General features: G+C 40.6%; 2 protein-coding genes across 4 annotated transcripts in view; one reads left to right on the top strand and one right to left on the bottom strand.

Annotated features, from left to right (window-relative positions):
* Window positions 1-5,730: 5,730 nt before the first annotated feature.
* LOC122758142 (spindlin-1-like) lies at window positions 5,731-25,581 on the bottom strand. 3 transcript variants are annotated; one of them, XM_044012079.1, is made up of 7 exons: window positions 25,525-25,581; window positions 15,076-15,186; window positions 14,353-14,401; window positions 14,122-14,257; window positions 9,514-9,631; window positions 7,268-7,501; window positions 5,731-6,536 (listed from the first exon to the last, which is right to left on the bottom strand). In XM_044012079.1, the coding sequence occupies exons 2-7, from the start codon at window positions 15,113-15,115 to the stop codon at window positions 6,337-6,339; spliced, it is 777 nt and encodes a 258-aa protein (XP_043868014.1). In that variant the 5' UTR covers window positions 15,116-15,186; window positions 25,525-25,581; the 3' UTR covers window positions 5,731-6,336. The 3 variants fall into 3 exon arrangements, with proteins under 3 accessions (XP_043868014.1, XP_043868013.1, XP_043868017.1); XM_044012078.1 differs by lacking the exon at window positions 25,525-25,581 and adding an exon at window positions 23,334-23,571; XM_044012082.1 differs by lacking the exon at window positions 25,525-25,581 and adding an exon at window positions 23,334-23,571 and having other exon boundaries at window positions 15,076-15,169.
* Window positions 25,582-25,602: 21 nt separating this feature from the next.
* The window catches only part of dync2i2 (dynein 2 intermediate chain 2), a 5,181-nt gene continuing 4,357 nt past the window's right edge, over window positions 25,603-26,426 (top strand). The window contains exon 1 of the mRNA XM_044012077.1: window positions 25,603-25,825. Coding sequence (XP_043868012.1) covers window positions 25,748-25,825 — 78 coding nt within the window. The 5' untranslated portion in view covers window positions 25,603-25,747. The remainder of the gene's footprint in view (window positions 25,826-26,426) is intronic.

The raw sequence follows: 26,426 nt of genomic DNA, 5'->3' as shown, positions 1-26,426 counted from the left end.
GTTATCGCTCTCTCCTGCGCCTCTTTGGGGTTATACAAGCTCTGTCCATCTCTATGTTTAAAAATTGTTGATAGCAGATGATGTCACAAACATGGAAGGCACTGATGTCACTAATATCAAAGGAACAATTCTTCTTCATTACATCATACCGTTTACAGAGATTGCTATCAAGATAAATCTATTTTTCTTTTGTCTCGCGTGAACCCATGACTAATGAGCCTATGGTTGACAAGTCGTCGACAGCCAGCGAGTCGACAGCTGGCGAGTCCAAGGCCGGCGAGCCCACGGCCGGCGAGCTCACGGGCAACGAGGCGCGGCGCGGGAGCCCGCGGCCGCCGACGCCGTGGCCATCAATGGCCCAGATGCAGAGAAGACTGTCCACACAGTCTGAGGTCACGGACGAGGCCACGGACAACGAGGCGCAGCGCCAGAGCCCGCGGCCGCCGACGCCGTGGCCAACAACCACCCACGTGCAGAGAAGGCTCTCCACGCAGGCCGAGGGCACGGACGACGACGCTACAGATGACGAGGCTCTGCGTGCCAGCCCTCACTCGCCGAGGCCGTGGCCGACGATGGCCCAGTTACAGATGCAGAGAAGACTTAAGAAACAGCAGCAGAGCAAAAAGAAGGACGATCCATGAGGTCTTCTTCTCTGGGCTTAAACAGCAGTTTGCACCCTTAGTTAGAAAAGTCATCATATTCGGTCTTTCTCCTCATTCTCCTGTCCTCCTTTCCATTATAGAGTTCTAGCACAACTGGGCTCGGAAAACAACGCGACTGATACCAAACCGAGTCGAGTTGGGCCAAGTAGTGCTAGAACTGTGAAGTGGAAAAGCGCCATTAGAGTTGCTTCCTTGAAACGTCCGTTAAGGTGGACCTGAGGTCTAAAACTGTGTTTCCTCCACGCTGTTTGGTACGTCATGTTTCTTTTGTCAAACATTGAGAAGGGAACCAAAATAACTCGTCCGTACCCTCAGTTTTTGGCACCCGTCTGTTGGTATACCAAGCAGAATGGTCCGGCTCCTTCTTGAGATGCCTCTGCTCTGCCTCATCCATTCATTCCTACGGGAAGTTTTTGCTGCAGTTACTCAAACTGATTTTGCTGTATGATTTGTTGACGAGTTGCAGGACAAGTTTTGCTGGGGAGAAGAGAGGTTATTCTTGTCTTGAAAATAAACTACTGAAGGTTCTCCGGTGTCAGGGTGTTGGTGATCTCAGGGGTTCCTGCTGCACTGCTCCCTTAAAAAAAACAATACATCCCTGCAAATGAGACAAAATGAGCCAATTTGGCGGAAAAGCTTCATGTCGTTAATAGTGCAGACAAGTTTAAATTAAAAGTCTTTACTGAATCAGTAAACGCAAACAAAACATGGAGCTAAATAAATAAAGTGGAATTTACTGGTTGAACACGATGTAAAATAATACTTGTGTTATTATGTCAAGTTTCTCTGCGTCTGCTGCATTTTTGCTTTTTTTGAACAGCTGTTGGTGATAAATGGAGACGATTCTACATTCACCACCGCCACCAGAGGGCACCGTGGCCAAGGAGGTAAGAGAAGTTTAAATCAGTTGAAACGTTTCAAAGTTTTTACAGTGCGTGCTAACGCTGTCATTGTTTGTCGCAGATGTTAAATAAAAAGATGAAAATAGTAATTGTGTCATTGTGATGGTTAAATGTGCTGTGGGGGAGATGGGGGACTCCGGGTCAGCAGCCCAGATCTTGCAAGGACAGTAGGGGTAGTGTCCTTGCAAGATCTGGGCTGCCGACCCGGAGTCCTCAGAATCAAGAGGTTTTGCTAAGTCTCAGGTCTCACGAGATCAAGGCAGCATCAACGTTATTTTAGACGTGTGTCAGAACGACGCAGCGTTGGACCAACGTGGAGAAGAAGAAGGTCGGAGTTCTTACTACTGTGAGGACGTCGCAGACGATACAATCCCCCAACTGTTTCTATCTCGTGGAGTTCTTCTCTGTAACTTCTTCCTCTTTTATAAGTTGCTTTGTATAAATGCTTAAATGGAAATGTTTAGGACCAGTTCCCGATACCCACCTCCACTTTGATGTAAGGTCACCCAAGGACTGGGACTCCCAGACGTCCTTGAAACACTTCTGGATTGTTGCGTCTTCATTTTTTTCCACTTGCTTGTTGCCTGTTGAGTGTGTGAATAACTGCTGACTACACAACAAATTTATTAAAAGGAAAACGTGTCTGTTCTTACCTGACGCCATCGACATCAACCCAAAACAAACACCGCGTTTTCCCATGATACAGTTCAAGCACTACTCCACTCTCCTTCAGCTCCTGCTCTGACGAGAACGTCAACAGACGTCACTGAAGAGTCATGAGTGTGACGTCAAAGCCAACAATGTCCAACTGTAGATCGAAGTTAAAAAGACTTAAAAATCCTGAAAACATGCATTCATCTGCAAAGCAAATGTCTAAAATCTCAATATTTAACAGAGGAGAATTTCCAAGTTTAAAATCCAAATGCTCAAATTTATATCAGATTTCTGAAACTTAATTTGGACTTCCAACATTCGAAGTGGGAATTTTGAAAATTTTAAATTAAAAAGTTAAGTCAGAATTCCGAGATTGAAATCAGAACAAAGTCAGGAATTGTGAGATTTAGGTCTGAATTTCCAAGATTAATTTCTGAATCCTGAAAATTACGTCAGATTTCCGAGACTTAATTCAGACATTGAAGAGTCATGAGCTCCTACTTAAAATTCCAAAATCTACTGCCTCAACCGGAGTCGAGGCACAACTGTAAAAAAAAACATGTCATTCTCACATTTAAAAAAAACAAATGACGCCATGTCAGGTTTTTCCATGAACAATAAAAATTATTGACGTACATTTTTAAATCATACAATAAAAAAACAGAAACAAATACAAGGCAGAGGAATGATAGAACGTCAATGTCATTCTCACGTTAACAACAAGAACCAGTAAAATGAGACGTGGAGGCGTTCCTGCGTCGGCTGATGATCGCAACCCATACTTCTCGTTTAAAGAAAACACGTACACACAAGTGCAGAGACAGACAGGCGTCTGACAGCGTCCGGCCTTTTTTCCTCATCTTTATTTAGTGTGGTTATAGTAAGAGCTGTAATCTGCCTCAGCAACTAACTACGTCACAGGAAGTGCGCAAGACTGAAGGTTTCACATAAATGGCAACTTTGACGCGCTGTGTCAAATCTTTACGACGGGGAAAGTTCGTATGTACGAACGAACCTGCCGTGTTTTCCGCTTTAAGATGCTTGGAATTAAAAATAAAGCTTTAAAACCCAAGACTAACCTGGAATGTTTCTGATTAGTAGAAGAATATTTACTGTTGTTTTTCTGAATTTAAAAAAGGTTTTTCTCAAATGAACAAGATTCTTGCCTTGATTTTCAGGCATTGACAGATTCTCCCATCTTTCAGTAAAATTATCAATTTTACTGTTGGAACTTGGGACTTTACGATCGTTCTGACAGAAATCGGAATCTGCTGTAACGATTCTTCGTTAATTCAGAAAAACTTCTTCAAAAAATGTGTTTTTTTTCAAAGGAAAAAATATCTCATAAATTCAGGAGACGAATAAATGAACTGCAAAAACACTTCTGTAAAATCGCATTAATCAATGCTCGGCTTAAACGTTTAAGTCTTCTGCAAACTGTGGGAAATAAATGTTCAAATGTGATGTGAACGTAAAGCCTTGTTGTTGTTATTTTAGCATTATTTGATAACATGTTATCACCCACTGAAGAAATGATTCCATATTTGTAAACAATATTTAAGATATCACAAAAATCTCTAGATGGTGGAAAATCAAAAAGGCCAAATTTCAAGACCTGTTTGCCAATTTTTATAAGGGTGCAATTACACCAAGTTGTTTGGTCCATAAAACATAAGAAAATGTTGATCATTTTTTTTCCTGAATCTAGAAATAATGTTTTCAAACGCCTCGTTTTTGTCCAAAAACGATTCCGTTTTTAATCATTTCTTTGTTTTTATGGAGCAAACAAACCAGAAAATGTTCACATTGAACATGAATCCAGGACGTTTTGGTGCGTTTTTGCCCAAAATGACCACAGAACATTCCCGGGGGGGCAGACGTAGAAACATCGCTGAGAAACCACGCAGCTGATCACAGAAACACAACACGTCATCATGCAGTCGCCATCTTTTAGCAACTCCTGCTTTAAAAACACACTCCCAAACTTTTGCCATAAACCTTTCCATAGACTTCATTTGTGCGTCTGCAGATACGAACCCTGTTATTTCTATAGAACGCCGTCTTTAAAGCAGCGGCTAACGTGTACATCTGTCCGTCAGTCTGAGTGAATCCAAACAAAAACAAACAACAAACACCAGCCGACAACAACACGGTTCCTCTCGTACTGCTGCACACGAGCCGTGGCTCAGACCCCGGAGGACTGTCCTCTGGACGTAAAATACAAGACGGATGGACGGACGCCAGAGCTAACGTCAGACCTGCTCCTCAGGCGAGGGGATTTGTTTTGTATGTAAATACAAACTGGGAAACTTGAGTTCATCTGTGACACAAACGTCCTCCTCCGTCCTTCATCAACGATTTAGAAAAAAAAAAAAAAGAGCAGTTCCGAAGGCTTCAGTGAAATCACGAGAGAGAGCGGAGTCCGATTGTCTTTAAACATCAAACATCTTCACGACACGGACGGTTGCTTCTTTTTTTTTTAGTGATGATGAGTAAAGCAAAGAAAAGAAATAACAAACTTAAAAACGTTGAAGTTTTAGCTGCAGATGCTTTGCAAAGGATCTTTGTGTTGGTCTGTATCGCTGAGAAGAAGCCGAATATTCACCTTTGACCCTGTGTGCCACCAAAAGATGGTTTCTGATTTATACGAACAAACAAAATAACAAACAAACCGGTGCCTTAAGACACTGGATCTCACGTGTATGGAAGGCCATCGCTGCCACAACTACCACGTTTAGGAACAGTCAAAATTAGTTTTTAAGGTTATTTTCCATTTTTTAAGTCGGAATTATCACACAGATAATGGAGTCAAAATATTATATGCCAAATATTTTACTCAAAATGTCAAAAATGTTAATATTTTATCTCACAAATTTCCTCATTTATGTCAAAATCTGGGGTAAATGTCTACTTAGAATTAAGTCTTTTTTTGAATAAATGACATGTTACTAAATCAAAATAAAAAAAAAAATTCAGTTTGTCAGTTAAATTTTAGATCAAAAATATTCTCACATGTCAAAATCTGGATAATTTATTTAATGACAATTAAGTTATCTGAGAATTAAAATATCTGTAAAAATTGGTGAAATTATAATTTAGCAACATTTTTAAGACATTTTACTAAATCAAAAGTCAAAACATTTTTGTCAATTGTCTCAAAATGTCTCATTTATGTCAAAATCTGGACAAAATTTTGATTTAGAATTTAAGCTTTTTGAATAAATGTGAAAATATCTGCAAAAACTGAAACTGAAGCAAATTAAAATTTATCAGCATTCTTTTAAGGATGCCATTTTTACTAAATCAAAGTTTGTCAGTTACATTTTATCTCAAAAATCTGTATACAATTTTTACTGAGAACTAAGATTTTTGAATAAATGAGGAAAAATATCTGTATAAACAGAGAGAGACTAAAGTGGTCAAATTATAATGTATAATATATAATGACACTAATTTTTACGTAGAATTTAAGTTTTTTGAATAAATGTGAAAAAAATGTAAACTGAATTTTGAACCTTTTTTTGTTTGTTTGCGATGTTTAGATTGTTCCTTTTTTGTTCCTAGGGTTAGTTGATGTTTAGATTGTTCCTTTTTTGTTCCTAGGGTTAGGGTTATGTTACGGTTGCCTTTGTCCAGACAGTCTCGCGTCGTCTTCTTGGACACGTTAGTTGACTATGACGATGAGTTTAAACGCGTCCCAAAAAAAGAAACGCCATCTCTTCCTCGTTTGGTCTCTTCTTGTAAAATTCTTGACTTCTTCTGCTCGTTCTTTTTGACTTCACAGATCCTCTGTATTTTAGTCTGTTGTTCATTAAGTTGACGACCTATCACACGGTTAGGTTTTGAAGTTGTGGTGACATCAGTTAAGTGTTTGCAGACTCTTAAAAAGCCTCTGTCTCGCTTGGGACTTTCAAAGTAAAATACTGGCGTAAAAACTTGAAATTGTGGACAGATCTGTCTTCAGAAAAGGTCACCACAGATGAGGAGTCCGTTCTCAGGAGGCATCGGTCCTGTGTTTGATGGTCTGAGGGGACAGCGCTGGATTCAAATGCCGTAGATGTTTCAACATGTGTTGCACTTTTCTTTAAGTCTTGGACGTGTGGACCATCGTTTTTTTTTTACGAAGTTTTGACCAGGTCGTAGACGTAAATGAGAAAGTCGTCGTCAAACTTGATGAAGTAGACGGAGGGCTTGGCCTCCACCTGGTGGATGACCATGCCCGTCCGCTTGCCGCCGTCCTCCTTGGCGTACTCCACCTGTTTCCCCACCAGACTGTCCACCACCTCGCCGGGTTCCCTCTCCGTCGGGACGCTGTCGTCTACAGAGAAGACAAAAGAAAGAGGACAAGACGTTAGACACTGTTTTAAGTCTATAAGGTGATATTTTGGTAAGACAGATGCTGGAATTTTCATGTCAGAGAGAGACAGTGGACAGTGTCCACAACACCTGTCCTAGTGATGATGTCTCCACGTTTGTCCTGCGTCCTGTGTCGTCTACGAACATCAAGCAACGCGGGGCGTAAAACAGCAGGTGGTGTCGTAACAAACAAGCGAGACATTTAGCTGAATATCAACTTTCCTTCTTTCTGCCACAAATATTCAAGCACTTTCAATGACCCATGTCTGTTTAAAAAAAACTTTCAAGGGCCTTGAAAAAATTTCAAACTTTCACCATTTACCTTGCACAAAATTCAAGCACTTTCAATGAACCATTCAAGGGCCTTGAAAAGAATTGCATGGAACATCGACGGTGGGAAACATTTACCTAAATATGGATTTTCAAAAAACTTTCACGGAACTTCAACTTTTTCAAATTCAAAAACTTTCAAGGATTTCAAGGACCCATAAAGAGCACATATGTGATGGGAGACGTTTACCGAAATATCAACTTAACGTCTTTCTTGCACGCAATTCAAGCACATTCAATGACCCATGTCCATTTAGCACGACTTTTAAAACCTTTCAAGGGTGTAGAAAATGTTTCAAGGATTTCAAGGACCCGTGGGAACCTTGGTTATAAGATCTCATAGAGTAAAGAGACTGGACTCACTGGAGTCGGGCATGATGCGGAGGTCTCCTTCTTTGTAGTCGTCCAGCAGCTGGTACATGTAGAGGACGGGGTCTTTCTCGTAGGTGATGTAGAACCAGGTGGTCATGATGGGAGCCCGGGCCAGGACCATCCCCCTCCACTCCTCCTTCGGTCCCTCCTCCGTCTCGAACATGTGCTCCACCGCTTTCCCGATCATGGCGTCGGCCAGGCTGACGTCGGTTAGACGGGATTTAGCTGCAGGGACAAAAATGACTCTTCTTCTTTACTTTGATATCATCGTATCATGATTAAGCATCTGTGGTGACTTTTCCTGGTTTTAAAGCATATGCCATTGATAACTTATTGAATAAATGTGTGAAATACACTAAATATTATATATAATGATTAAAATCGTTGAAATAAGTCTTGTTTCATTTTAAGCCTAATTATTTGTGTTACAGCAGAATTTGACCACATTTACAGTCAATGTCATCACTAAATATCCTTAATTTAAGGGAATAAATCAGGTTTTATCATGTAATAAGTATATTTTAAGATCATGTAATACAGATCAGTATATATGTATATATATTTTTTTTTTAGCATTAGTCCAGAGGAACAACCTGTGTGCAGCTTCATATCCACATACAGTTGTGTTCATAATAATAGCAGTGTGTTTAAAAAGGTGAGTGGACCTCAAAATTCTTCAAATAAATTGTATTTTAATGAACACAAATGCATTGGGAACACCGCACATTCTATTTCAAAGCAAAGCAAGCAAAGAAAATTGGAAAAAGTTATTGAATTTCATAATATTTTACAAAAAGTCAAGAAATATACTGTTCAAAAAAATAGCAGTGTTGACATCTTTCTTTAGAAACTCAAAAATGTACTGTATAAACTAAGAGATGCTTGAAGAATTAACTTTCGTGAGAATCATAAACTAATATTTAGTTGCATAACCACGGTTTCTGATAATTGCTTCACATTTGTGGAAACACCCATTTCAAGGGCATTTCCTCTCCAGCATACGGCAACATGACTTCTTCCAGTATTCTGATGTACTCAAACTGATCCATGATCCATGATCCCTGGTATGTGATAAATAGGACCAACACCATAGTACGAGAAACATCCCCATATCATGATGCTTGCACCACCATGCTTCAACGTCTTCACCGTCTTCACTGTGGCTTGAATTCAGTGTTTGCAGGACGTCTGACAAACTGTCTGTGGCCCTTAGACCCAAGAAGAACAGTCTTACTCTCATCAGTCCACAAAATATTACGCCATTTCTTTTGAGGCCAGTCGATGTGTTGTTCTTTGGCAGATTGTAACCGCTTCAGCACATGTATGTTTTTTAACAATAGGACTTTGCGTGAGCTTCTTGCCGGTAGCTTGGCTTCACATAGACGTCGTCTGATTGTTAAAGTGCTCACAGGCGATCCATGATCTTCTTTGGCTGAGTCTTTGCCATTTTGGTTATTCTCCGATCCATTCGAATAGTCGTTTTTCTTTTTCTTCCTCACCTTTCTGGTTTTGGCTGCCATTTTAAACATTTGATATCACTTCTTTAAAGGTTTTCCCCTCTTTTATTCATTTCTTAATCAAAGAACGCTCTTCTTCTTAAGTGTCTTGAACGACCCATTTTACTCTGTTTTTCAAGGACAAATGCACAGCCAGCATATGCAGCGTCAGTTGCCTTGATCCTTGAATAACAGCCATCTCTTTAAAACCTATTTTTTCACATAATCAATGACCTCACTAATTGAACTCGGCACTGCTATTTTTTTGAACACGCCCCTTTCAGTAAATGACTCAGTTTCACAGAATCAGCAGCATGCATGTCATGCCTGTTGGGTCTGTTGGTTTTCTATACCTTTACTAGAAACTTACGTACAGTGTAGAAGTTGAAATTCTAACAAAAACAGTGATTTATCTTGCTTGTGATGTGGGACTGCTATTATTTTGAACACAACTGTATATCTCCTACATATCAGGATATAGACTCATATTATTTATAAGAGATATTTACGTGTGTAAAACACAATGAAATTGGCCAAAATTATGGTCAAATTCTACTTTAACATACATGTTAATATCCTTCATTCAACATGGAAAAAAAAGAAAAGAAAAAATGCATATAATAAACACTTTTTAGTTTTTTATAAAAAATGAGAAGGTGTGAGCAATAAAGTATATTATCCAGTTATAATAATACTAATAATAATGATGTGTTATTTACTAATAGATGAGCGTGTTCTTACCCAGTCTGTCGGGCAGAACCTCCAGCCCCTGAACCCTCTCATCCTTGTAGAGCTCCAGACCATAAACGCAGTCGAAACCGTCGTATTTGATCAGGTAGAGCGCTGGGTTCACCGGCACCTGGCGTTATTACAGGAAACAATTGAAAATACTCCTTTATTTTATTCTTTAAGATTTCAGGGAGCCACGAGAACCCTGACATTAACCTAAAACAGCAACTTAACCTTTTCCTTGCACAAAATTCAAGCACTTTCAATGACCCATGTCTATTTAGACCAGAGGTCACTAACAGGCGGACCGCGGTCTGAGTCCGGACCCAGACGGCGTCCTATATGGACCTGGAACCGACAGTTAATACATTAGTTAAGTATTTTGAATTTTCTAGCTTCTATTTTGACCAGCGCAGCTTCTCTAAACTTTACGGTACTGGTTTAACGAATCAGGAAATCCACTGACCAATTGCATTCAAGTTAAGCCGTCCCACGTGATGCCATTAAAGCCAATCAAATGTCTGTATTGCGACCCTGAATACAGGCAGGTGAAGGAGGTGTGAAGCGAGTGACAGACGGAGCGACGAGTGAGCGACACAGCAGCAGGAGCGCACACAGCGAGGAGCGAGGAGCACAGCGGGAGACAGTGGCGTGGCAGGAGCGTCACAGCAGGAGCAGTGAGCAGTGGCGTCACAGCAGGAGCGGCAGTGAGCAGCAGGAGGCAGTGGCTGGCACAGCAGAGGCAGTGGCGTCACGTGGCGACACAGCAGGAGACGAGTGAGCAGGACAGTGAGCGACACAGCAGGAGACGAGTGAGCGACACAGCAGGAGACGAGTGAGCCAGAGAAAAATCATGAAACATGGCACTTTCTAAGATGAAAACTTTCACCCCTGAATGGACAGACTCATTCATGTTCTTCCCTCTGGAAGCACAAAACCAAAACCGTGGCAACGTGAAACTGAGACAAAGCACAAAGTTTTTGACCAAACATACCCACTCAAGTCTGAACTGAGGGCACAGAAAATAAGCACTAAAATAAATTAAAAACAAATAAAGAGCGAATAAAATAATACATATCTTCAGTATTAGATATCTGTATAATTGTATAAAAGTGACGATAAATATTGTGCAAATGTTTTTACAGTCAGTTGTTGATGCAGACGTTGATACAACTACTAGGCTACTTCAGTATTTATCCCACTATTACATCATAACACAAGTTAGACATTACGGCGTTCCGGACCTTTGCTTGAGGAAATTTTCTCTAACTGGACCTTTTAGAATTTTAGTAGAATACCCCTGATTTAGACCATAGACTTTTTAGGACCATGGAACATCAGCAGTGGGAAACATTTACCTAAATATTGATTTAATTTCTACCTGAAAGTATTTTTAGATAGTATAAACACACCCAACACACCCACCAGAAAACCTTAGGATACATTTGGAGAAAGATATTATGGTCGAGGAATTGTCTGCTGCAATTGATAGAATTAAAGCAGGAAAAACTCCCGGACCTGATGGCCTCCCAATTGAAATCTATAACAAATTTAAATGTAAATTGCTGACTCCAATTTTAGAACTGTTTACAGAGTCCTTCCAAAAAGGCACCTTGCCATGGTCTCTAAGAGGAGCATTAATTACTCTGCTCCTGAAGGCAGAAATAATAAATGTGAAATTGGAGACCCATTAGTCTGCTAAACGCAGATTAGAAAATACTTTGTAAGATTTTGGCAAGAAGAATCAAACAAATAATACCTAAGATAATTGGGGGATCAGAACGGGTTCATCATGGCAGACAAGGCTTCTATGATGTCAGAAGGATTTTGAATATTCTTCATCAAACCAAAAGGTTTTGCCAGACACTGCTTTGCTGTCACTCGACGCAGAAAAAGTGTTTGATAGAGTGGAATGGTCCTATCTGTTTGAGATTCTGACACGCTTTGACTGGGGTATTTCAGGTTATAAGATGAATAAGTCTAAAACATCTATTATGCTATTAAATCAAGTAGACAGGGAAAATCCATTCACTGCAGTTGCACAATTTAGGGTAGTCAATTGCTTCACATACTTAGGCATTCAAATTGTTCCATTGCTTAATAATATCGTAGAAAGTAATTATAGTTATACAAGATGTCTCAAAGTCTTTAGATAGATGGGTGGCTTTACCAATGTCATTAATGGGGAGAATAAACACTCTCAAAATGAATGTACTTCCTAAACTGTTATATTTGTTCCAAAATGTACCTCTGCCACCACCAAACAACAAGACACTTTTCATCAAGTTTCTTTGGAACAAAAGACGCCCCAGGGTGCGCCTATCATTGTTGTACTTGCCGTATGATAGAGGGCGGCTTAAATGCCCAAATCCACTATGGTACTACTGGGCAGTGCAACTGAAAACACTGAATATGCCACTGTGGAGGGAAATGGAAGGTTATACACTGAAGCTGCCTTTGCCCGCTTATTTGTACTCGGCCAACTCTAAGAAATTAAAACAGAATACCAAGAATCCAATGACTAAAAACATGATGTGTGGCAACAAGTTAAGAAATATCTCAAACTAGATGACTTGCTTTCACTATTTAGTCCAATATGGGGAAGTGATCTCTTCCCCCCAGGAGGAGGTGAGGGGGGATTTAAAACTTGGGCTGAACAGGGATTAGGAAAAATAGGTGATCTCTATTGTCCTGATGATAAACATCTGATGTCTTTTGATCAAACACAACATTTTCACAGTTCTTTAGATATTTACGAGTGAGAGATTTTATTAGACCCCAGTCCTTGTCCATTCCTAGACTATGGACACTTGAAGAAATGACGGTGAAAGACTGCCAGGGGAGAGGCTTGATTTCCAAAATATATATGAGGAATTGGTTGGTGAATCTTCAGAAACATCAGTAAAAAAGCTTGAGTCCTGGAGAGAGGACCTACAGGAGAGGGTGTGTACCAAAGCACAAGTACAAACAGTGAACACACATTTAAGATATCTGCAGTACAACTGGTTGACGTGTTGTTACATAACTCCAGTTAAACTTAATAAATTCAACAGGGACATACCGGATGTTTGTATAAAATGTGATAAGGAAAAGGGCACAATTTTCCATTGTTTGTGGCAGCGTTCTGAAATAAAGAAATTCTGGGAAGAAGTGAAACAGTGTATTGAGGAAATTTGGGAGATTACATTACATGTCATTTAGCAGACGCTTTTATCCAAAGCGACTTACAATGGAATCAAGTACAATTAGCCAGGGGTGGAATCGAACTTGCGACCATGATGTCTTTGGTACACAAGGTAGGGTCTTAACCACTGAGCCACTCCACCCCCCGGTTCCAATTTGCAGTTGGAACCAAAGCTTTTTCTAGTGGGCATTAACCAGCAAAGTGTGACATGAGAAAGACCCATGGAATATTTCTGGATATAGGCCTGTTGTTGGCTAAAAGAACCATTGCAATTGCTTGGAAAGAGGTAGATAGACCAAGGTTAGGTAAATGGCTGTCAGAACTAACAACGACTCTGCCCTTAGAAAAGAGTATGTATGCAATCAGGGGTAAGCAACCAATTTTTGATAACATCTGGGGCCCCTTTAGAAACTTTCTTGCAAACAAAGACTTGTCTCATTTGGTGGACCCAGCTGGGGAGGAGCCATAACTGGCCCTCTGCAGTTCCTTTGGGAAACGATTAGGGTCTGGTGTTGAATGATCACATCATAAATACTTGTGATTATGAGCAATATGTGGTTGGATTTGGACTTATTCTCTCCCTTCTTGTTTACTTTCATTTTCTTACGTATTTTTTATTTTATTTTTTATTCCGTTGTTATGTCTTGGTCGTGTTTGGTATATGTATTTGTTATTATGTCTGGAAATAAATAAAGACATTGTTGGAAAAAAAAAGTCTGATTATAGTCAGACTAAGACAACAATTCAGTTTTTCTTAACGTCATGTAAACAAGTTAGTCCGACTAAGACAAGCTCGACTTAGGTCAGACTAACGTGTTTACATGACGTTAAGAAAAACTGAATTATTGTCTTAGTCTGACTATAATCAGACTTTTAACATTCTAACATACCTGGATAATGTGATTCATAGTCCGATTACTCCCACATGTATACATTTAATGGGACTGGTGTTTGACCTGGAGGTGGAAGGAGACGACGTATAAAGAACAGTACTTCATCCATCTTCTACCACCTATAAGAGGTCGGCTCTCGGGGGCAGCAGCTTGAGCAGAGAAGCCCAGACTTCCCTCTCCCCGGCCACTTCGTCCGGCTCTTTAGGGGAATCCCAAGGCCTTCCCAAGACTCGCTGGCTGGAGAGACTGTATGTACAACACATACACAGTCTGTGTTGTACATACAGAAGAACGCTGGGCTTGCAAGGATTCTCTGAACAGGATGTTTTATTCTCCTATTTCCTCTCTAGCTCGTGCTGAATTGTGCTGAATTTATACAGCTCTGCTGTGACACCCACCAGAAAGAGAAACTCCGACCTTCTGTACCTGAGTGGACCCGACACACAGTGATGTGTATCAGCCCCGACGCCAGATCTGAGACGTAACCAGTGTGTTTTGGGGTGTGACTCTGACAATGTGAAACTCACTCGTCGCCTCCGTTACCTGGTCGAGCACCGCCCCCTTCCACACCACGTGTCCGCCTCCTTCCTTCCACACGTGCTGAATCCTGCAGCCCACGATGTTGTTGTGCGGCTGCGACAGAACTTTGGTGGTCGGACCAAGGCTGCTCTTGTGTTTCCTTTACAGTGACACAGTCAAGACAAGACACATGAAGTACTATCATTATTATTCTTGTTATTATTTTGTCATCTATGATGAGCATCTTTCACTCACTTGTGGGGATTCTTTTTCTTCATCATATTTGCAGAAACACCTGAATGCCCTGAGGATGGAAACACATAATAATAATAATAATAATGATCACTATAAATAAATACAATACTGGTGATTTGACAGCAGATCCTGTTCTCCTGTATGAAGCATTTAAAGGACCAGTGTGTAAGATTTAGCCATGAAGCGGTTTACTGCCAACAAGTGAAGACAAAGTGTTTTTTCTCTTTCTTTGACAAATCCATGCAGGTTTTAAAGGGCTGTTTCACCTGTTTTTTGTGTCCCATTGACATCCATACAGCACAAAGCCTCCACATCTTCTGCCACCAACTAAAAACACATTTCTTTTAACTCTACCTCGACTAAGACAACGACGACCAAAAAAACGGAAACGGGCTGATCAATGAATCGACATTTTATCAAAATGGCAATACGACCTGCTGGGGAAATGTTTCTTACACACAAAAGGTTTTGTCAATTAGCGACCGACTAAAAAAAATCCTTAATACCAGGAATCAGTATCAATGTCAACATATGGATAAAATATCACGTGTGTGTGTGTGTGTGTGTGTGTGTGTATATATATATATATATATATATATATATATATATATATATATATATATATATATATATATATATATATATATATATTTATATACATGCATAACTCAAATAACTCAGTAAAGAACCTTTGAATGTGTGAGTAGAGGCGTGACCTCTGACCTGTATCAGCTGTGTCTCTGTGTCCCGGAGTGTTCTTCATTCATCTGGAGGCAGGAGGGCAGCCAGGCCGCCCAGCAGCACAGCAGCACCGACGCTAATGCAGAAGCTAACCTGAGCAGACAAAACCAGGGACAAACAATGACTCGCGTGCACAACACCGCCCCCTGCTGGAGACGTGTACCACTTAATGTTTGACATTCAAGACCAAAAAAACTCTGAAAAATAATGAAAATAACCACGTGTGGTTAGAGTGAGAGACACATTTAATATTAAATACAAGTATTATTAATATACAAGCAGTTACATTATTATTTTAACACAGAGGGCATCGCCTGTGACAGGTATTTCTCAAAGCTAAGGAGTTAAACATCAAAGCCAACATATGGTCGGCTTTGAAGAACAGGGGGGTATTCCAGAAAGCAGGTTCAACAAACTCTGAGTCTATCCCTGAACTCTGAGTTGACTTACTCTGAGTCGGGAAACTCTGAGTATCCGGTTCCAGAACAGCTGATCTGAGTTAGTTCAATCAACTCTGAGTATGTTAACCTCGAGGTACGGGCGTGCACAACCACTATAAAAAGCCATCATCAATGGTGCCCCGATACCACGAGTCACCATGACAACCGAGAAAAAAAAAAGATCAACTTATTTCAGTGCGAAGGAGTTTGAGAGCCTTATACTGGCCTATGGAGAATATGAGCACATATTTCGCTCAAGGAGAGAGAGACCGCATGGGAGAAAATTGCTGCCCGAGTCAACGCGTAAGTTTGAATGTACTATTCCATTGACGTAACATTTAACCGTAAGAACAAGTTGATTTTTTTTTTTTTTTTTTAATTGACTTAGGCTATTAAACGTAACGTAAATATTAATTCAGATTGCAAACATTGAGTTCTGCTCAGCCAACAGAAAGAAGGCAGAGGCCCGAAAAACGGGTGGAGGACCACCTCTGTCAGAGGCTGAGGAGCTGTCTCTCAGCCAATACAGGGGTCGCCCTGTGGCTGAAGGCATCCCCGGGGGAAGCTCATCTGAGCCTGTCACCCCCCAGGACACAAGTGCCTACTTCAGATGCAAGTATACACTGATGTCTTTTTAAAAAAATAAAACTTATATAAAAAAATAAAATATATATAGCCTACTTTTTAACAAATATATATGATGGAGGGGGAGGAGGAGACAGCCACAGGGAGAGATCCGGAGGGGCCTACTGAAGTGTGTCTTAATATTATGTATAGCTACTGGCACTGCTCGACCCATTCATATTCATTTACATTCTTGAGTGGAATTTGGAGTTTGACATGTACACTGAAGTGATGAGCATAGATAATGGACAAACTAGCACATTCTTGTCCTTCAACAGAACATGGCTGGGCATCACCAAGAGGAGGGTCCATCAACTTCTAGAGCACAGCTTGACACAGTGAGATTTTCGGTCAATACCATGTTAAATCTGTATGTAGAAATGCAGGAATTAAATGTCGTCCATATGTTTCCGAGTTGCCGGTAAAAGAGTTGTACAGGGTGCACCTAATGAAAACCATTCAAAAAAAACGAGAAAGAAATGGTGTACCTGGACCAGCAAATCAGAAAAACAGACTTGTAAATTCTATTACTTGAACGCCAGTTGAGGTGGGTGCATTGTCATGGTGAAACAGGTGAATATGTGAAATATGTTAATAGTTGGAACTATATTACAAATCCTGACTGTTGCTTTTGTACTTTTAATGAATAAAGAAGAACCAAATCACATGTGAATTTGTCTTTTATTTTTAATCAAAACGTCTAATCTGGGTCGGAAGATTCTCTCACAACGTTATGCATTTCTAATCAATACGGCTTCGATGTCGATTGGATTTCTAATGAATGGGCAATCCATGTCTAACTGCTTTCTTCGTGTGGGAGGAGACGGGTAGAAACTCTGGGTTTCTTATAGTAAACCTGCCAGCGAGCAGGTTATGTTCACAGAGTAAGTTACCGCAGTAACAGACCCAGAGTTTAAGTTACCTCTCTTTCTGGAACGGATAACTCAGAGTTTCCCTCATCTCAGGGTTAACAAACTCAGAGTTCTCACATAACCCGTTTTCTGGAACACAACAACAACAACAACAACAACAACAACAACAAGCAGGAGCAAGTTCCCAAAGAGATTAAATATAAAGCGCAACCTAACTAATAAGTGTACCGATACGATATGCAGTATATCGTCAATGAAACACAATTAAATTGTGATACACGTTCACCATTAATGATCCAGTAAATGTATACATATATACTTAAAAAATTCTTTTTGGGGTTTTTTGGTTTGAAAAGTGAAGAAGAATGGAGTAACAGTTAACCAGCACAAATGGTTTGTACATATTTGAATGGATGTCTATGGGTAAAGCTGAAACAATGACTCGATGAATCGGTTTGAAGCTTTTTTTCATGTTTAAAACATTTCTTATTGTTTCATCTTCTTAAATGTGAATGTTTTCTTTGCTCTGTAAAACAAAGAAACCATTTTTGGTTTGTGGACAAAAACAAGACATTCGAGAACATCATCATTTCTGGCTTGATCAACGTTTGTTAGCATTTTCTGACATTTTATGGACCAAACGATGACTCGATCAAAATAATCGACAGAAGAATGGAGATAGCAGTTAACCACCAGGGGGCGCCTGTGTTGGTTGCAAAAATAACTTCCATTCGAATGGAATGGATGGGTGTCTATGGGCGCATTCACACCAGCTCCTTCTGGAACGGAACCCTTGTTTGTTTGCTCGGAAAGGAGCTAAATTTGGTCGGCCTGAAAAACGTAGGTCTCGGACGTGGACTAAAAACACAGGGCATTGCGGGTACATCGCAGGGAGAATTGTGTCATGGTCTGTGAGAATGAGGCAAAAGCTGTGGTCGGATGGAAATATATCGCGAGTGGCGTCACAGTATCTACCTTTGAAATGTTTTGTGTCCTGAACATGAGACTTCAATTACAGGCTACAGTGTCTCACTTATCTGCAGAGAGAGACACTCGGGGTGTTGTGTAACACATGTGACCCTGGAACTGCCGTCTGTTTGTCTGTCTGCATGCCAAAATATGTCAATGTCACTCATTTAACTGAGAGAAAGTCTTTGAAATGACTCGGTACATATGTGTTGTTACATGGTGTAAAATGACTGACATCAGCATCTGTATATAACTCAAGTTAGTGATAGCAGTATCGGTAGATATCGGCATCGGTTGATATGAAAGCTTGTGACATCAGTATCAGTAAAACTACAGTCTGTGATATCGGTATTGTAAATACTAGAGTTTCTGGTATCGGTTGATACTAGACTTTGTGATATCTGTTTTGGTAGATACTAGAATGTAGGGATGTACCATTTTTTGGGCCGATTCCGATTTCCGCTTATTCATGGAGTTTGACCTGCCGATACCGATTTCATTTTTTCAAACCACTTTACTGCACACAGAGATTTATCTTCCAACTTCTCAGTCATGTAATGTCTGTTAAAAGAAATGAAACAAGTGAACAGATAAATTCTTCAAGACTAACTTAAGGTGCACACACCTTAAAAGTGCAGTGTTATGGAAGAACCATTCTTTTCAACTTAAAAAGCATTTTTGGTAAAAGTAAACTTCTGTATGAAAACAGATGTAAGAGCCAGGTAATGAATAAATAACATATAAAAACAAAATAAATATAGCCTGGCAGCATAAAGATATTTCTCAAAGCACAAAGGCAATCACTTGTACATCAATGGCAAGCGCAGGGAAACGATCCTTGTTGATCTTCCAGTAGTTTAATATAGTATCGGAAATGCCTCCGATACTGCCGAAAATGTGGGCATCGGTATCGGCGAGTACTGGAGTCCATGCACTGACCCGATACCATATCATTTATTAGAGCTCCGTTAGCTCTGACACGGTTCTTCTTCTGTGCTGTTTTAGAGGTGTGAAGAAGAACTGATCACCTGACACCCGTAGACAAGGAGCTAACGTTAGCTCATCATGTCGGAGGTTTGGCAGTATTTACCAGTTAGCTCCGTTAGCGTTGTTAGCGGCGCTAGCTGCATTAGCACACCTCGGCTCGTTTATTAAACGAAAAGAGCAGCGCGACAACTAACCAGCGTACCTGTGTCCTGCGTATGTATGCCTGTTTTTAACGTTTAGCGTTACTTCAGAGACTCTTTTAACAATCTGGAGTAAAAATGATGTCACGCGCGTCCTTTCCCGCTCAGTTGTCATGGAAACATGAAGCTCTGCCAGTGCTGCGGTGTTTGGACCAGAGTCAAAACAAACGTACAAGCTGAAAAACGAAATAACACATCACTGGTAAAAATAAATGATGTCCATTTGCTGTATTGGTTCATGTTTTACAGAGGGTTTAACCTGAGCAATGATAATCATATCACAGTCATAGTATGATATATTTCTTTTTATAACACACTGGTATCGGTACTCTGTATCGGCCGATATCCACAGCACAAGTATCGGAATCGGTATCGGGAGGGAAGAAATGGTATCGGAACATCTCTACACAAAAATCGACAACATCTCTGTCTGACCGTCCGATCACATGAAAATCAGCCAATTCTGGTCACCGATCAATCGTGCATCCCTACTAGAATGTATGATATGTTTTGGCAGATACTCGGGTTTCTGATATCATTATCAGTATAACTAGAGTCTGTGATATCGGTAGATACTAGAGTTTCTGATATCGTATCGGTAGATATTTGAGTTTATGATATCGGTATCAGTAAAACTAGGGTCTCTCATATCAGCATCGGTAGATACTTGAGTCTGTGATATCGGTATCGGACAAGAAAAAGTGATATCGTGCCATGCCCAGTTCACACCATCAATGTCGCTTCAAGGTTTCTGCTGATATTAGAAGAAGATTTCTGTGACTCTGTCGTTCTCCTGCTCGTTACCTGCAGAGGAGCCAGAAACACTGGAGACATTTTGCAGAGTCTGGCTGCAGCACTTGGTGATTTCCCTCCTGTTGCCCCGAGCAACACACCATTAGTCATCGGTTGTCATGACGGGGCCGAGCAGCGCTGGACGAGGAACGACTTTACGTCATTCAGTCCAGGTCTGTGTGCAACTTTAACGCAACGGGGAGCAGAGAGATGGACACACACACACACACACACACACACTATGTTTTACTCCATCTCCCCCCAAAACACCCAGATCAAATTACACCCCAGAAAAGTGTTCAGTCATTCAGACCTCAGCTCCACACACAGTCAAGCTAATGTGTGTTTTCTTTAAAAAAAACATCACTGCAGAAACGCAAGGTTTCTGTTTCCAATAAACCACTAAATTTACCCCTTCGTACGTAAAGTAACATCCACGTCTCGGCCCCGAATCCACTACAACGAAGGACGGATCAAACCCAGGAGACACTGCTCAAGGACGTACGGTGACATGTTTGTAGAACATAGTTTGCACAGACGGCAGCGACTTCATGTCAAAAAGACTCTAAAGGCTGTAGTTAGCAGTTCACATGCCAGGCCTACATGTGGCGCTGTAACATCGACACTTAAATACACCATAGACGGGACTAGAAGAAGACGTGGAGAACGCAAATAAAGCTTTCACACCGAGTACAAAACCCCAAGCACAAGGAGAGGGAAAACAACAAAGATGGGACAGCAAATGCAAGAGGCGGAGCTATGACATCATCGTGTCGTGAACACGATGGGTGGCGTTTTGTTTTCCATAAACAGTGTTTTAGACTAAACATTCTCACTCGTTATTCCCACAAATGTTGCAACTAAAACTCTTGTGTTCGCTTTCGTTGATCAACACCCATTTTCAGACTTATCTGCTTCTTAAATTTGAATATCTTTGCGCCATGAAACAAAGAAATCTTTTAAAACTGAATCATTTTTAGTTTGTGGACAAAAACAAGACATTTGAGAACATTTCCATGTTTGACAAACACTAAAAACAACGTTTGTCAACAACGTTAATCGACAGCTAATCGATTAATCAAAAAGTAATTGACAGATTCATCGATTAGTTATGAAAATAACTGTTTGTTGTAAGCCTAGCACTTTTAATGAAACCAGAAAATGTTCACATTCAAGAAGCTGAAAAGCCAGAGAACTTGTTCTGCGTTAAAGGTCATATTTGACATAATTATTTCACCTTTATTTAAATAATCCACTATATCAAGATCAGCAAAAACCAAACCCGTGTGTCACCGTGTGGAAGAGCTTGATTTTTTACTGCGATTTTGGATGAAATGAGTCTTTAATGACTGTGGATGCAGAAGAGTGTCTTTGTTGAAGCGAGAGAGGACAGATGTGGCACAGATGTCTTTAGATGCTGCACTGCAGGCACACACACACACACACACACACACACACACGCACACACACACACACACTACATCTCCACGCTCAATTAAGTCACCATTTAAAAAGACATTTAATCAAGTGTTTCCACCTCCGCCACAGCAGGTGGCGATATTCCCCCTTTCAGCTCGGAAATGACAGGCAGTTTTTGTAGGTGACAGATTATTTTGCGTATGTCGCCTTTGAGACACCTACGTATTTAACCAATAAACAAATGAACAAATTTAACTCTTTGTGAATTAGCCTACAAGAAATACATCAATTGGCGTTTCAGTCCACTAGATGGCGCCAATGTGTAAGTATATCACAACATGTGATTTCGCAAATACTCAGTGTATCGCAATATCCTGATAATATCGTGGCGCCACCCATCGCTATTAGCGCGTCTCATAGTCGGAAACTCTGCTTTGAGGCGATTTGTTCCATGCGTAGGCGAAGTGTAATTACTTCCTGTTCCTCTTAATTTACAACAACAGTCCTGTGATGACTTCTAAAAAATAAGATTAAGATTACATTAGATGTCATTTTAGCAGACGCTTTTATCCAAAGCGACTTACAATGGAATTGAGTACAATCAGCGAGGAGTGGAATTGAACTTGCGACCATTTCGACCATGATGTTTTTCGCACATAGGGTACCGGTCTTAACCACGGAGCCACTCCACCCCAAGATTAAGATTTTATAAGAATGGCGACTCAGAAAGTACACGGCATGAACCTAGCCGCTCAGCTACACTACGTAAACAAAAGACTGACATAAAGACATGTATTTTATTTTAAAACGTACAAACGTTATTAGAGCTGCAACTAACGATTATTTTCATAATTGATTAATCTCTGGATTATTTACTCGATTAATCGTTTGGTCCATAAAATATCAGAAAACCTTTAAAAATGGTGATCGGTGTTCTTCAAACCTGGAAATGATGATCTCAAATGTCTTGTTTTGTCCACAAAGCAAAATGATTTCAGTCAGGCTAACAAGTCCAGATTAAGTCAAATTAACGCAATAATGTGGTTTTGTAACATAGCAGTGACTTCTTGTCGTCTAATCCTGTGTCGTCACATACTTTCCTAATCGATTAGTCGGTTTGAGTATACAAGTTTTTCTGATTTTTTGTGAATATTTTCTACTTTCTTTGCTCCTTATAACAAAGAAATCATTAAAACTGATTAGTTTATGTTCAAAGACACAACAAGACATCATTAATTTGAGGTTTTGGACCCAACAACTAATCCAACACGGATTACAGATCAAAAGATGATGGATTTAAAATGCAGCTTTTACAAGCTATTTTCTTGTATTTTGAAGAATTTGGGGCAAATCTTTGGGACAAAAATGTCCCTGAGGATGAATAAAGTTACTCCTGATTCTAATCCGTTTTTAACTCGTTCTCTTTGTTTTCTTCTTCTTTCATTCGTGTGAACATCACGTTCACCTGGACAACTGTCGAAGTCAAACAGAAAAGAAATAAGAAAATACTGTCATCATCTTCACTGACTAACGAGCAGCAGCTTCTGCAGCGCCAGCGTCGCCATGTTGGTCGCGTCTTTCTTTTTTTTTCTTTTAAGTCACGGCTGCGGTTCAGGTGAAGCAGAGGGGGGCGGACACGGGCCTCACACCGGCGGGCGGGCAGCAGCACCACTGTCCGCCGGAATCTCTGCGGGGTAAGCAGCAGAAATGCCGCAGACAGAGAGCCAGGCAGCGGGGGGACTGGGTCAGTGTGTGGCTGTCTGCCGCTGCCTCCTCCCGCCCCTCCCCCGCAACATCAACCGTCGGCACGGCGCTATAGACAAAACGAGCGCTCAGCGTGTTCGTGTTTTTGTTGTTGTTTCTTTGGCGGTTATGCGGCGGCCGGGGCGTAAGCGTGAAGCTAACAGCGGCGGCGGTGGCTTCGTGTCCCGTCTTACCGTGTGGTTTTACGGCCGGAGGTCGAAGGCTTCAGCGGCCGGGTTTTCCCTCCGTCCACGGCGCCTGTTTCCACTTCACAGAAGCAGCAGCAGAGGCTCCACGGCCATCTCACCGTGGAGACGTCGAGCTGCGCGCGACCACGCGCCACACATCCGGCCGGGACTTTCACAATCAAAGCACGTTCGATTTATAGCATAGAGGCAGGGGCGTCAAAGTTAAACAACCTGAGGGAGGACACTGAGGCAGGGACACTGAGGGAGGACACTGAGGGAGGACACTGAGGCAGGACACTGAGGGAGGACACTGAGGCAGAACACTGAGGGAGAACACTGAGGCAGGACACTGAGGGAACACTGAGGGAGAACACTGAGGGAGGGACACAGGGAGGACACTAAGGGAGGACACTGAGGCAGGACACTGTGGGAGGACACTGAGGAGGAAACTGAGGGAGGACACTGAGGGGACACTGAGGCAGAACACTGAGGCAGGACACTGAGGGAGAACACTGAGGCAGGACACTGAGGGAGGACACTGAGGCAGGACACTGAGGGAGGACACTGAGGGAGGACACTAAGGGAGGACACTGAGGCAGGACACTGTGGGAGGACACTGAGGGAGGACACACTGAGGCAGGACACTGAGGGGTCCAACTATTTAAGAAAAATGTTTTGAAATAATGTTTATGATGACATTTCGCATATTTTTTTGTTATGAAACGATAAATAGTTCACAATATAAACTTATTTCTGATGCAAAATCAATCTATTAATAAATCAATAGTGATTTATAATATCAATACTTATGTTATGTACATTTAAATAAAATATTTCATATTTTATTTGAACAATATGTAAATAAAACAGCATTTCTAACACATTCATTGTCTCATTTCGTAATGTTTTAGTTGCTTCAGCCAAACAAATAAAACATCACACTAACGAGTAAATCAACAAGATGATTTTTGCATTTTTTCCATTTATAATATAATGCTCTTTTTTTAATTGTATAAAGTATATACAGAATAAAAATTTCTTTCTTTCAATTTTGTTTCTTCTTTCTTTTTAAATTAGTTCTACAACTTAAAGATAAATATACATGTGAAAAAGAAAGACCCAACTTTTATTTTTAAATGTGGCCTCACTTCCGGTTGTGTTGCTGTGAGCGTGACGCTCTTTACTCTATCTCCCCGCCCCTGTCTCTCTCTGCCAAATAGTGCGACTGACAGTCAGTACAGGGGCATAGATTGGCGCATTACGCTGTTTTCACCTGCGCAATAGTGATCCGGACTGATGGTGAATGCGACAGAGAGAGAGAGCAGGGGCGGATGTATGAAGACAGGGAACATAAGAGAGCAACATTTTACAGATACATGTCCAACATTCACACACACAGAGTTCATTAAAGGGACCAATCACACGAAAAACGTGATTCTCCTGCGTTCCATTTACATCGGAACTTGGAACTTGGAAGTGATGTCACTGCAATCCAAGTGAGAAGTCAGAAGCAAGGCCAAAAACATCAGAAAAATGTTGATCAGTGTTTGTCAAACATGGAAATGATTCAGTTTGAATGATTTCTTTTGTAATATGGAGCAAAGAAACAAGAAAATATAGATATTTAAGAAGCTTTAAAAAATCACACAAACTGGTTTTAATGATTAAAACCTTACTATTTCCCTATTAAAGCTTTTATTTGAAGTTTCTCACTCTTATCCATTTATTTTTTTAACATTTAATTTAATGTCATGATTATTTGTAAACTCTGCTTTTGTCGTCTCCTCGTTTTATAATAATTTGCTTTTTCTTCTGCTAGGAGGAATAAAGTGTTGAGTCATCATCTCTAAACCATGAGTTTGAGTTTACAGTGAACAGAGACTTACAGGTCATGTGGTGATCAGAGCCCCGCCTCTTCCTGTGTTCACGTTAGCATTAGCAAGTTAGCTTTTGTGTGCCTAAGTTTCTTTTCTGAACAACTACATCTTATGTTATTCTAGAAGTGTTTTTATTTAAATATATATGTATATTTATGTTGTTAATATTTTTAGAGATATTATTTTTACAGTTTCTATGTATTTGCGTTTTAATTTTACATCTTTTATCTTGGGCTTGTATTTGTGAGGCACTTTGTAACATTAAACTTCTATATAATTAAAAGTATTAAAAATAAATATGTTAATAAATGTATACATACGACGCTCGCGAGGAAGCGGAAGTGGAGTCTTTCTTGGACCGGATATCCTCTTTGTAGCCATGGCAACACGTCGAAAACGGGTCCGTCGCGTGAAGCATTCAGGTTTCCAGGAAAAAGAGATGGAGGAGTCGCAGTTTGTTATTTGAGCGATTCGTGAAACAATAATAAGCAAAAATTATTAATCGATCGTAAAAAAAAAAAAAAATCCTCCCGGTTAATCGACATGTTCACGGACGAGGCGCTGGATTGTGTGAGTGTCGCGTCAGTTTGGAGGAAAAGTCAACAGAGCGAGAGAGAAACGGTGAGTTTACGCCTGAACACACACACACACACACACAGTGGACGTCCGATTCTTAAACAGAGTTACGTATTAATGTATGCGAGGAAAAAAGAGGCGTACGTACAAACAAACAGTAGCTAACTGCAGCTAACCGGTTACGTTCAGGTGTCGCTCGGAAATATAAGTAACAACAGCTTAACAAAAAGACTGCTAATAAAACCTACTTCAGCTTAAGTCTACGATATCTTAATCATATGACGCGTCTGTATCTCACTGTTAGACAGACGTTTAAAAACAGGAAACTGAAGTTTGTAAACCACTCACTCTCACACACCAAACCTCATAGAGAAAATCAGTAATTTTAGCTCGCGGGGACACAGGAGCGGCTGGTCCTCTGCTGCCTCGTGTGGTCACTTTGTGTCACTGCAGTAAACCTGAACGGAGGATTTTAAATGCCGAGGACACTAAAATAAGACATTAGAACTTAGTGATGGAGGCAGCAGTGGATCAACAACTCCTGTGTGTGAGTGTGTGAGTGTGTGTGTGTGTGTGAGTGAGTGTGTGTGTGGGAGAGTGAGTGGCTGATAAAATAATCTGGAGGAGATGATATCTAGTTCTATGG

This window comes from Solea senegalensis, linkage group LG21, assembly GCF_019176455.1.
Source record: "Solea senegalensis isolate Sse05_10M linkage group LG21, IFAPA_SoseM_1, whole genome shotgun sequence".
Classification (NCBI taxonomy): domain Eukaryota; kingdom Metazoa; phylum Chordata; class Actinopteri; order Pleuronectiformes; family Soleidae; genus Solea; species Solea senegalensis.
This window is presented reverse-complemented; position numbering and strand designations above follow the sequence as displayed.